This window comes from Melanotaenia boesemani, chromosome 1, assembly GCF_017639745.1.
Source record: "Melanotaenia boesemani isolate fMelBoe1 chromosome 1, fMelBoe1.pri, whole genome shotgun sequence".
Taxonomy (NCBI): Eukaryota; Metazoa; Chordata; class Actinopteri; order Atheriniformes; family Melanotaeniidae; genus Melanotaenia; species Melanotaenia boesemani.
This window is the reverse complement of record NC_055682.1, coordinates 29,418,474-29,431,311: the sequence shown is the minus strand read 5'-3', so window position 1 is coordinate 29,431,311 and position 12,838 is coordinate 29,418,474. Positions and strand designations below refer to the sequence as shown.

General features: G+C 40.5%; 1 protein-coding gene across 2 annotated transcripts in view; it reads right to left on the bottom strand.

The window, feature by feature from the left end:
- insyn1 (inhibitory synaptic factor 1) overlaps positions 1–11,389 on the bottom strand; it is a 51,291-nt gene extending 39,902 nt beyond the window's left edge. Inside the window, exons 1-2 of one of the 2 annotated variants that reach the window (XM_041994814.1) lie at positions 11,261–11,389; positions 9,111–10,776 (exon numbers count right to left, since the gene is read on the bottom strand). In XM_041994814.1, coding sequence (XP_041850748.1) covers positions 9,111–9,254 — 144 coding nt within the window. In that variant the 5' untranslated portion in view covers positions 9,255–10,776; positions 11,261–11,389. Of the gene's footprint in view, positions 1–9,110; positions 10,777–11,035; positions 11,237–11,260 lie in introns of those variants that run through there. The other variant, XM_041994823.1, reaches the window with a different exon arrangement.
- Between the last annotated feature and the right edge of the window lie 1,449 nt (positions 11,390–12,838).

The window sequence follows — 12,838 nt, the reverse complement described above, 5'->3', positions numbered from 1 at the left end:
TGCTAGCTGTTTACAAAGCTATGATGAACTGATAAAAACATGTTAATTAAACAGCTGTTTTATTGTGATGATAGTTTGTCTCGTTACATTTATGAAATTGGTTGATTTCCACCAGTGTTTCCAGCAAGAGAACAGCTGGTTAACTGGTTGTGTTCACTGGTTAAATCAGCAGATCTTAAATTTAGTTCTTTTATTTCTTCACAAATTAAACCATCGCATTGAAAATGAGAACATTTTAACCATGATTCGCCAACATTAACAGTGAGTCAGCAGTTTTCTGATTTTATTTATTATCTATTTGTTTTTGGTTGTAGTCTGATTGTTGGACACTTCTGGGTCAAAATGTGTTAGAGGCAGCTTCTGTTTAGGACACTATATAAAAAACCCTACAACTTTTTCTATATGTTATACTGATGCAGCTGTTTGTCTCTTTATCATTATATTAAAAAAAACAAAACTCTCCACTCAATATTTTGTTGAACCTGGCTGAGACAACATCTCCAGGAAGCAGACAGCAGACACTGTTTCAACACTTTTTCCAGGAACAGATTTAATCTGACACATCATTGTCATCTCTGTTCTATTTTCTTTCTCCATCAAACATCAAGCAGGATTAATGTTACTCTAATTTTCATCACATAGCTGGAGTTCTGATGTTTATTTTATTAACAAATGACTCCTTTTGAAAGTATTTCATATGTCTACTCTCACTGACTCCTGTTAACTGAATGATTTTAAGGAGTTGCACAGTTGATATTCACATTTAAGGTAAAGATGCAAAGATTTGTGATGTGCATTGTTTTATATGGGCCAATCTGGACCAAAATGCCAGGGCCAATTTTTGTTTTTTGTGTCCCTGGTTACCCCCATTATATAAATAACACATTAGTGATAACTTTGTGGTTACAGTGGTAGCTGTTTGGTGATTTGTCCACAGGTTTCTGCCTGTACTGAAGCATCGGTACAAAATGGGTTTTCAAGGTCCAAATAAAGCCATACAAATGAAATAAATCATAGCTTTTTTTATGTGCTCTATAAAGATTGAGCTTGAAACAATTTAATGAAAGTCAGGCCATCGCCTGGCCCCAAAAAGTATGAAAAAAAAGGAAAAGATTAAAAAACCCCTAATGTTAATCTGTTGAACTCCAGAAGGTAATACATCTCTTAGTGATATTATTTTTTTTTCACAGCCTGCATTTGAGATTATTTTAAAACTGATCTTGAATTTATGAGGTTTCATACAACTTTCAGTTTAGAAAGGACAACAGCGCAAATGTGAGAAGATGAAGCCAAACCTTGACTCCAAGAAATGGATTTTACATTGCTGGATGTCCTTATTTTGTCCTCTGTATATGTTTTTCATGACACAAAGATTTTAATGCCTGGGGTAGTGTGCTTGGTAATAAATGGGCAGAGTCTACACTATTGCATAACTCTGACAACTTGCTTATAGAAACCTCGGTCATTTCAGTTGTGTGATATTAAGATCAGAACTCAACACAAATGCACTTTGTGACAAGGTAAACAGGAGGACAAGCATCATTCTTCATTATCCCCTGAAATGGTTTCTAAAAGGCATTAATAAAGCTGAAATATGGCAGTGGACTTTCCTCCTTTATAAACCCACAGAGAATAATAAGACATTTATCAAACTGCAAGCACCCGTAGATGCTTGAATTCAGCAGGCCAAATGTTACTTTATACAGTATTAATTAGGTACTTTCAATCCTTTGTTGGTGTGAAAGGCTCTATTTGTTTCAACAATTACTATTTTTAGATAATATCACATGTTTCACCAGTACTGTAATAATACACAGTTGTACCTTTCAGCTAATAATAACAATTAGCTGGTCAAACAGCCAAACATAATTTCCTGTAATTGCCTGTGGCTCTACATTTTAAGACATCTGATTTTTAGTTTTGCCCTCTTTCATTTTCTAGTGATCCAGACATGCAACAGATGCAATGCTAGAAAATTTGAGCCAGAGAAGTGAGTCATGCTTTTTTTTCCTTCTATTTCTTTCTTATTTGGAAATAAACTAGCCAGTGAACACATATTTTATGATTCAAATGTCAGAATGTAATGAACATTCATATTGCTAAGGCAGACAACTTCTGTGTTGTCCAATATTATGCATCAGGATGGATTTGCAATGTGTTTAAAATTGACAACCAATGAAGGGTCTTGAGGTTTTTTAAGGATACAGATGCATCACACTCTATGGCTAAAAATAAAACAAAGGACAAAAGCCGATGATCTGTCAGCAAAACACAGTTTTAAAGATTGTAGCCAGATTAAGCTGCTACGCTGTAGAGTGGATTGGCCCACACAGCCCTCAGCAAATATCTAGTGTTTCTTTTAAATATAATTTTTTTTTTTTTTCAATTTTTCAAATTTTGCCTTACATGCTTTGGTGCACTCTAAGAAAACAAGTGTCCACACCTGTTAAGAGACAGCATGATGGTCTAATGGAGAGAAAGCTGCTGTCCCTGTGCGTACAGTATGCTTTGACACAATGAAATGATGTAGCTTTTCTTAGAAGCTGCTTGTGCACTTCGATGGATACCATTTTTCACACCATTAACTACAGCCTACTGGTTTTATTCACAGCACAAAGATGGGCCAAAACAATCCGAAAACGCCCACGAACGAGCACAATTGCAACAATTGATCTAAGCTGTTCCACCCAGTCTGTCGCAATTCAGTGCAGCAGGAGAAACCATTATCTCCATCCACCCTCTCCCTCTCTGACTCTTTCTCTCCTGTACACATTGTCTTGTCTTCCTTTACTCTGCCTGTTTTCATCCTATTCAGCGCTATCCTTGCCTTGGGACAAGCAGAGGGGTTAGTGGCTGAATTACAAAGTACAAACTGGCGTGGTAAAAAATTTCACTGCTTTATCTGTAACTAGCCCTCAGAAGGTGTGTTAGGTGATAAAAATCAATGAGTACAACGAGCGCAATTTTTGGAGTGTTTACCTCAGCAGAGGGCTAACCTAAAGCCCTCATTACAGTGTGTGCTGAGTGCAGGGTTTGCAAAGGGAGGCAGAGCTCAAAGGGCCAGATAATCCAGCGGGTCTTACAAGCATGATGGGGTAGTCAATATGCGGGGCCTGCATCCTAAAGAAGCAGGATCTCCACAGAAGGGCTGGGTAAAAGAGACTCTGGGGAATGTTTGCATGGTGCAGATTTTTTTTTTTCTTCACAGCTCTCAAGGTTAGATGCTGCTAAAGTTTTAACCCGTTGTTTACCTCTGCTGCCTTGCCTCCTTTGGTAAATTCTACCTATTTTTTTTTAATATGGGGATCTACAAATCATATATCAATAATACTGCATGTTGGACAAGATTTGTAAGCATGACCTCTTTTTAAACAGCCATAGTATGTATCATGTGCATGGCTGCGGTTTACAGAAAAATCTGCTCAACAAAGTGATGGTGATAAAATTTACTTCAGCTCCTGAAACAGTATTTCATCAGTCCAGGGAATAATTAAGCCTCTTCGAGGAATGAAAAAATTAAAAAAAAGAGAGAGAGAGAGAGAACAAGGTATGTGGAACTCAGCTGAAGGCGACAACACAGGTGTGGAGATGGCAGAGTGTTTTGTATTCAGCAACGAAAAGATAAGGCTGGAGGTAACTTGTTCTTGTTGTTTTCCTGAGAAGGGAGAACTCTGCTGGAGGCACATCACCAAGTTTAATTTAGGAATTTAATTTCCACACACAAAAGAGGTCCGACAAGGAGGAACAAATTGACAGACACAGCAGGCAGGTATTTGTCATTTCTTCCAAATGGCTTTTAATGAGAGTAAACCCTTCGGTCCAGGTATGTCAGGTTGAAAGGCATTTCCCTTTTTGTGTGCTTAAGCTTTCAGCGTTTCCCAGTGAGCAGTGTTTGCTTGCTGAGCCGGTTGCCATGTTCACATGGTGGAGAATGGGCCAAAGCCTGCCTTAATCTAAAATAAATGGATTCTGTAGAGGAGAACAGGCCGAGCCGTCCTCAGTGGAGATCACTGGGCTGTGGTCAGCTGGGCAGTAAACCCACAATGCTGGCAAGCAAATCAAAACGCTTGTTTTGTGGAAAATGATCCATCAGAGCACAGCTTGGTGACCGATTGTAATTTCCGATTGTGGGCATTCATTTGAACAAACAAAATAACCACAATCGACTGCCAAGTTTGTTATTCAGCCATGTCAAGTCACCATTAATAGTTGTATTAAATTAGGTTTTTACTCACAGTGTAATTAGTCCAGTATTTTGGCACATACATTGTATAACGGGAACAGTTTTGGGGGAAAATTTTGTCATTGTGGTATTTTTTTTTTTTTTTCAATTCTGATGGGAAATTGTTCCCACATTATAGACAAAGTGACATACTGTGTATTCTTATTTTTGTACCATATTTTTTCTAAAGGAATTTATATTGTCATCATTGTTACCCTTAAAAGTTACTGAAGATATTCCCCATTGATAACACAAAGAATTTCATCTAATGAGAGTCTCTTTACCATTGTCTTCATTGTTCTACTTCCTAAGTGAAAGTATATACAATTACATGAGCCCCCTTCATAGTTAAATGTTGAACTGTTCTTGCTAAGCACTTTTGTTCTGCCCGCTCTGCTCAGCAGCTGTATCAGCAGGGGAAAACGGAGTGAGGAAATGATATAACCCTTCAGAAAAGATAAGAAGAAGAAAAAAGAAGGTACTTTGATTTTGGTTTGAGACTACCCTCCCTTGGGCTGCATTTTAGTTTTGAAGCAGATTCAGATTGGGCTCAGCAGAGAGGGGCTGCAGTCCCTCTCGCTGTGAAGGTTTTTATAACAGGAGACACTTTCCTGCTAAGTTGGTGGATGGCAGCAAAAACTGACTGATCTGGGGCCAGATGTTTACAAGACACAGTTTGTACCAGGCTTAAAAAAAATTAGCATTTTAGCATACTTCAGACCTGTAGCAGGCCTGCTGCAAATCACAACTGTAAACATGACCGCTTTATTTATTTATATGGCATTCATCGCACATTTAAATCTCTATTACATAATTTTAAAACTGCTTAGTGGCCAGCCTTATTAATAAAGCAGTTACTTTGTACTTCATTCCTAAAAACGCTGACATTTGGAGTACACAGATTTAACCTGACGTTGGTCTTTTGCTGCTGCCTCTGCCCTCACTCTTTGGCCAGTCTCCAGCATGACATGAGCATATGCACACAAATACCAAAAGGCTACTCATAATTGCTCTTTGTCGAGCTTTTATTCTTCCCTCTTCTGGAGCTCTGATTCTGTGAGTCTTGATTGCCTTCCTGTGTTCATTTGTCTTGAGATGGGCACAAATGTGAAGCATCGTGTGCTCATGCTATTATTCTGCATAATAACTGCATCCGCATAATAACACTCCATCATTCCTACTTGGTTCCATATTAAAACATGAAGCTCTTTCCCAGTCCATGTAACTACAAGTTTTCCCCTGTTTCTTTTATATTCTTCTTCTTTTGTATTTAGTGCTTCATTAACTTCTTTTAATTTACTCATTTAAATCTCTGTAATAACCAACACTGGTTCCCTCCCACGTTTGGATAGTTGCTCTCTTTTATTTATTGAAGGTCTGTTTTAGCAAAAGTCAGGATTCTGCAATGTTTGCCCATATTTTTATTTTTCATTTTTTTTTTCCAATGGTTTATCCTTACATTTCTGGAAAGTCCAAGGTTGACTAGATATTTAAATGAATTATTTCCTCTGGAGATGCCACGTCTGCCAGTACATTATTACAAATGGAGTAGTTTATCAGTATATTACCTTCCAGTGTCCTTCCTTTAGGTCCATCTCATTTTACCTGTCATGAAGCTTGTAATGGGATTCACAAGTAAGACAGGCTGGAGTTGACAGTAATGGGCTCTTGAAGGAAGCAAACTAGCTGTGCTCTGTCAGACATTTTACTTTAACTTGTGAAGGAGTTTTATTGCTACAGTATGTGCACAAAACAGGGATACTCTACATGCTTCAAGTTAAATGACTGCTATAGTATTTTTTTATTTTTTCTAATAATATAAAGAAAATAGATTATATTTTTGTAGAATACATATATTTTCTCTAGAATTCAATGTATTCTTAGAAGTAGGGACCACACTTTTTGAGCTGCCAAGTGATTAAAACCACATCCAAAAACAATTCTCATGTATTACATGGCATTTCAGCAGCTTTAAATGAGAATTTTTGTAAAATCAGTAAGTGACTACTTTAAATTTTCACTATTTTTTGGTCACTATGCTATTTCTACAGACACAAGAGGGGCCTCATCAATGCCAGTATTAGTAAGCCATTATCAACAACAGACTGTTTTAAGGCATGAAGATTTAATTTAGAAATGATAGGACACCCTCAAACATCCTCCTCCAGAAATCTAGTTTTTAAATAAACAACTATTGCTTCTTCTTGCTCAGCTTCCATCCATCTTGCACGACACATTTCACACATTCACATTTACAGAAAAAATATTATAATTATTAAGGTTAAATAGTAGTTCGCCACAGGATTCATTCAGACCTCACTGAGTGTTGTCACAGAGACTTTAACACTGGCCAAAATGTCGATACTGTTTTTGTTTTTTCTTCGCCAGTTTTCAAGGTGTTGGTTGGGCACATCCTCCAGGGAAAGTATGCTTAGTAAAGAGGATGATGAAGTGTGACAGACATGAAAACATTACCCAAGAGTGACCTCTTTTTAAGACTTTTCATGAGGAACAGAAACCACTTGGGGGTTGAATCAATAGAAATTGTCTAATTTCTCTTAGTTATACTGCAGTGTGCTGAAATACATCATATTCATTTGGATTGTTCCCATGTTCCCATTCAGCAGCGTGCACTGATGATTGCAGTCATGTTGAACAGGAAATGGAATCGCTTTTCTCTGGAGATCTCACACATTGAAACAAAAGTTTGGAATTAAATTAGCAAATAGTACATAGAAACAATTTTCCACATTAGTTCATTTTGGAGATGTGAGCTTTCCTTTAGGACTTGATCAGTGTTTCCTTGATAATTAAAATATTTCTCCAATTGAACTGGTAAACTTTTCAAATTCTCCCTCTCTCTTATGTCTCCCAAAATACTGATTTTTTTTTTCTTAATGGCCAGAAAGCTAAAATCTGCCTGGAACATTATGGTTAAACTGGCATGTAACAGTACAGACTCAACAGAAACTGCAGTACACACTGGCCCTTAAAGACAATGGAGGGACCAGAATATTTTACGTAGGCATGATCTTTTGCGGTGCAACAAAAAAATGTGTTAAAAATTAGTGCTTTTTGGATTTAGCTTTTGGCACAATAACACTTTTCATCTACAAAAGCAGTCGTGTTAAGTATATTTAGTAACACGCTTCTTAATTTCTAAACAGCTTGTGCTTTAGAGTGTTGGCTTTAACTCTTCAGAGAAGTGCACTGTCTCCAGTTCCCCAAAGACCTTGTGGGTGATAATCAGTCATTACCGCTCCTGCACTGAGTTATTTATTTCACTATATTCACATAGCAATTCATCATTTATTTATGTGACAGTTGTTATCTACTATGGTGTTCCTTTCATGTGGCCAAGAATGAGAGATTTTATGGAACATTAAGCTTCCATGTATCTGATGGTGTTACACAAATTCTGTTCCTTCTTCCCTCTTTGATACAGTTAATTGCAGAATATTGATACGAGTATTAAGACTTCCACTGCAGGGAAAGTGATTTCTAAGTAATTTCAATCTGTGGGATTGTACTGTTCTATCAAAAAACAAAAGTAAAATAAAAAAAACACTGGAGTCAGTTTGCACAGCCTTTTCTAATGGAGCCTGGGATTAGAATGGTGATATGCATTAAAGTTGGCAGGGGCACAGGCTGTGTTTTTGTTTATAAATAGTTCCAGCCAGCATTATTCCACTTGCAGTTGTCCCATAATCATCAATCACTCCCCGCACGTGGGCCGGCTTCTCCTGCTCACCAGAGAGAAGGTACACTGTAAGCTGTGCCCTTGCACCTCCAACTGCTCAAGTAGAGCGAGTGAGTGGGACAGAGATGGCAGTCAGAGAAAAGGGAAGGGAGGTTTCGTGTGTGGTGATGGAGTGAATTATGACAGCTTTCAGAACCCCCCACTCCCCCTTCTTTTCTCCCCTTCAGGTCATTACATGCACCAACATCCACCATTTTGCTTCTTCAACACATTTACACACACACACACACACACACACACACACACACACACACACACACACACACACAGACCCTCCCTCTTCATGCCTGATCAGAGGCAGTTGGGAGGCTAATCATGAGATGTGCTTGGAGGATGTGGGATGGGTCAGGCACAAGTGTTTGCTCAGGTTTCATTTGTCTCTGTCTCTCTATCTGCCTCCATCTCTTTCTGCAGAGAAGCTTTGCAAGAAGAGCTCTCAGCTTTGAGGACACTGCAGGGGGAAGATCCCAAAGAGATTTTGTTCTTTTGCACACATGCACAGATGTACTCTGATTATCAGCATTCAGACACATTTCCTGTACAGTAGTTGCACATGCATACAAGAGTATATGTTTTGACTGATCTTTGTTCAGACTTTGTGCGCTATGCACACACACACACACACACACACACACACACACACACACAGTATTCCAGCATTACCATGGCAAAAATACAGTAAAAATCCAGATGATCCTTAACAAAATGGTTATGTAACTATTGCGACGGTAAGTCTTCTATCTTATCTAAGCCTGCCTCTTTATTTCCTTTCAGCCTGGCTTTACTGCTTTTCAGCAGCTCTTCACTTCTGCTGCACCTCACACAAGACGCCACTGAATAAGCAACTGTTTGCTGATTGTAAAAAGCAGACAGCTTTGTCATGGCTGTGATCAACAATATCCTCCAACTACAAGCAAAAAATGGAGTGAGATCTCATCACTTTCATATCTTAATCAATATCTCTATGCTGTGGAAAGAATGTTACACTTAATTAAATGCATCCCACTTGAGAAGCACACCCACCTGGCACCCATGTTCTCTCTCTGCCTGCATCTCCTCCTTCCCCCTTTTCCTTTCTAAATCTTCCCGCAAAAGCCTGATTAATGTAAGCTGATTTTTGAGCCTCACCTCCCGAAGTTCCTTGGCCACATCCTTGAGCTCTTTGAGAATGCCTTCCAGCTGGTCGATCACCATCTTCATGTGGCTGCGGATGCGTTCTCTCGGGCTGGGGGTCTCAGAGGTGTCCCGGGCCGGAGCTCTGCTGAGGGACATCCTTTACAAAGCGAAGTGGGGCCAGTGGCCAACAGGCTGAGGGCGTGGGGGAGCCGAGTCGGGGTCCATGTCTTTGGCTACAAGGAGCCTCAGTGCTACTGATCCGAACAGGGGCCCCGGCCACGCAGGGAGACCTCAACATCTTAAAAGCACCTAGGCAGCCAAAACACCTTGCCTCGCCCGCACGGTCGGTACACGGTCACACTCTGACATCCATGCCTTCTTATAGACGTTTCCAAAAATGAAGAAATCAGCATGGGAAAAGTCAAACACAGTAAATCCATGAAAAGAGAAGAGCCAAAATACATCGGCTATGAAACTTACATAATGGTGTTGAGCCAACTCATGTGTCAGTGTGTATGTTTGAAATTGTTCCCGAGGAGGTGCTATTTAAAAACACCTGCCTATACAGGGAGAATACTTCTTCCCTCTTTCACTTGTCCTGTACAATCTTTCTCACTGTGAAACACAGCGACATCACTGCAGCCTAACATACAAAAGTGAAAGCAGAAAAGAGGTTCATGGTAACCTTATTTTTTTAGAGTAACTAACACAGGTTGTAAGCTAGAAAAATAGAACTTCCAGCACTAGCTCAGTTTCCAAAATGATCTTTTTCTTTTTTTTGTTAATGGTGGCCAGTGGGGACAATATTTGCCTTCTAAATATAGTCCCTCAGCAAGGGTTGCTGTCTGTAAAGAGAGAAAGGACAGATCCTGTTTGAAAACGGGAATATTCCTCTGTGCAGTGTTGTTTACCCCTCCAGGAAAAAAAAAAAGAAAAAAAAAAGAAACAAACTCTTAGGAGAAATTCATCTAAATAAACTTTGCTTCATATCCGTTTCCTTTGCAGAGAATGACCTAATCGTGTTGTCCTTCATTTCTCGTCCATGAAAGAGAGAAGAGTAAGTGATGTTTTTTTCACAGAGTGTCCAATTTCCCCCCCAAACGCAGGGCTCATTCCAGGTAGTGTGTGATCAAGATGAATTGATTTCTAAGCTGGCGGAACGTGACTTGTGATGAGAATTTGTGAAGGGATAACAAAAAAAAGAAAAAAAAAAAAGAAAAAGAAATCATGGTGCCAATGAGACACAGTAGCAAGGGGGCTGGAAAGCAAATGAACACCGTGCCCTGGAATTCAGGTGGCAGCTTGTCTTATGCAACATCGCTCTCCAAGTCCTTTCGCAAAACACTGACCCACAGCAGTCCACAGGGGTGTGCCCAAAAACCAAGGGAGCAGAAAGAGAAAAGGATTCTCTTGTCTCCTTCGGTTGTTGCTAAGGGAACCCAGTCTGCCTGCTTGTGCTGTGATTGGATAATTATTTTACTGCTTATCCATGTAGTGTGTGTTTTCTCTGTGGACTCTCTTCAGAGAGGCAGAAATCTCTGTGCCATCCAGCAGCACAAGATAAATCCCATGAAAGCTTCCCAAAGTAGCCCCAGAGAACAAGCAGGAAGGAGAGCTTCTCGCCAAATCCAGGGCGATGCCACTGCCATAGGGTGTGCTAGCCAATCACACATGGCACCTGGTCAGACGGAAAGGAAAGCAATCACTTATTCCGTCATGTCTCATCTTCCTTTTCTCTCAGTTCCTACCCTTTTCCTCCAATTTTTAGCAGTATAAAGAGCAACATCAATACAGTGAAGGAGAAGCATCAATGGATACAAATTAACAGCATTTTTTTTTTTTTTTTTAGCAGTTGTTGAAATACATCTCTTGCTTTAGCTGTACTTGCCTCACCTCCACACACGTGCACGCACCCGCCGGGACACACTCCTACTCACCTTCCCTGTGCATCACTACGCTGTTGCTATGCCCACAGCTCACCGTCCAGGCACAGCACCATCATTCAGGCTACGCACAACCTGCCGGTTCTTTGGAGGTCCTTCTGTCGCACACACTAACATCTTCTCTTCTCACCCTCTCTATTCTCTCTTCCTCTTCCCGTTTCACACACACACTCTCCCTGACACACACTCACAGACCCCCCCCGCCCCCCCACTACTTACTGTCTTGACAGAGAGAGAAGCTTCTATCAGCAGGGTTATTTCACTCTGAGGTTGTGGCTCATCAGAGGAGGAGTAGAAGTGGAGGATGAAGCTGTGGAGGAGGAGAAGGAGGCAGAAGGCATGAGATGGGAACAATGAATGGCCCTGATAGCACTCTGAGAGGGGAGAGAGGAGGCTGAAGATGACTAAGAGCCAGAGGGGCGAGGAGAACTCCTGCTTTAGATTGCGATGCAGCCACTAACATCACTCAGACAACTGCGCTGCTGGAAAACACGCCACCCGTCATCCCAGTTAGTCTTCACCTGCATCTGGAGGCAGCAGACAGAGCGGCTGAGCTGTTGCTGTGAAAAAGGAGTTGTGTGATTCTTATGACAGCCTCTCCCTCTTTGTCTGTTTGCCTTTTTTTGTCTCTGTCTTTCTCCCTTGCCTTTCTGTCACTCTTTCTCCAGCCCCGTCTCTCTGCCCCCGTTCCCTTACTGTGTCCTCACTGACTGCCGGATGAAGGGAAGCTGATGCCAGAGTTTATCGTGGGGCTCAGGCTCCTGCCAGCACCACTCGGCTCTTCTGCTCAGCTCCGTGGAGGAGGGGCTTGCTGTTTTAAAGGCGCAGTGTATCAGCCATATTATCCTCAGCTTTGCTCCTCTCCTCTCTGCTGCTGTCGGCTCGCTATCTCCTCTCACTCCCTCGCTATCTCCTCTCACTCTGCCTATCTAGCCTTTGTCGCTGTTCTGTTGAGAGTGTTATCTCTCTCTTAAATCAAGTTGAAGTCTTCCTCTGCTGCCCGCCAAGCAGTCTAGGGACAGGGTGTCCGCAGATCCATGGCTGTTAGATCATTAATATACAAAGCAGGTTGGTCTTTGATGACCTCATTTAACTGACAGAAGTAGAGAGGGAGGAGCAGCATGACTTTTTCTATCAGTTATTTTACTTAAAACACAGCCCTGCATGACACATCCTGATATGGAATTAGTTTTATACAGCAAATTAAAAGTCTTGGGCAATGTTTGCCTGTTTCAAGAGGGTTTAGGCAGATAACTGTTGTAAACAGCTTGAGGCTCTGTGCATTCCTTTGCATAACTGTAAAGAAAAATGAGTGGATTCAGGTTAGGTGGGTCTTTCATGCAGATGAATTTGTTCTGGGGTCCTCTGTGGTTTCTACCAGTAGGATCACAGACATTATGCTAATGCTGTAAGGCTAATTGGGGGAATATTTTGCAGTATAATAAATTCTTGTTTGAATGTTTTCTTTTTAATAATTTAAGTTTTCCGATTAATAAATAATTAAGTTTTGCTTTAAAAAATAAAATAAAGACAATTTTCACGTTCCATATTATCCTTTTATAAGTACACACTATCTTTGTGTCATCTTAAATCTTCATCAAATTTTTAAAATCTTGCCTCACTGGAAAGTACATTGTGGCTTTCTTTGGGGTTAAGGGACTCTATCTTCCCTTGGATCTACATGATGTTTGTGCAGTGTTGCATCGATAAAACACTTCTAACATACTGCTAACTCCAAGAGACAAGTGTCCAGGATCATTCTTCCTCTAAAGCTTCACTGCTGAATCTCTGCACATA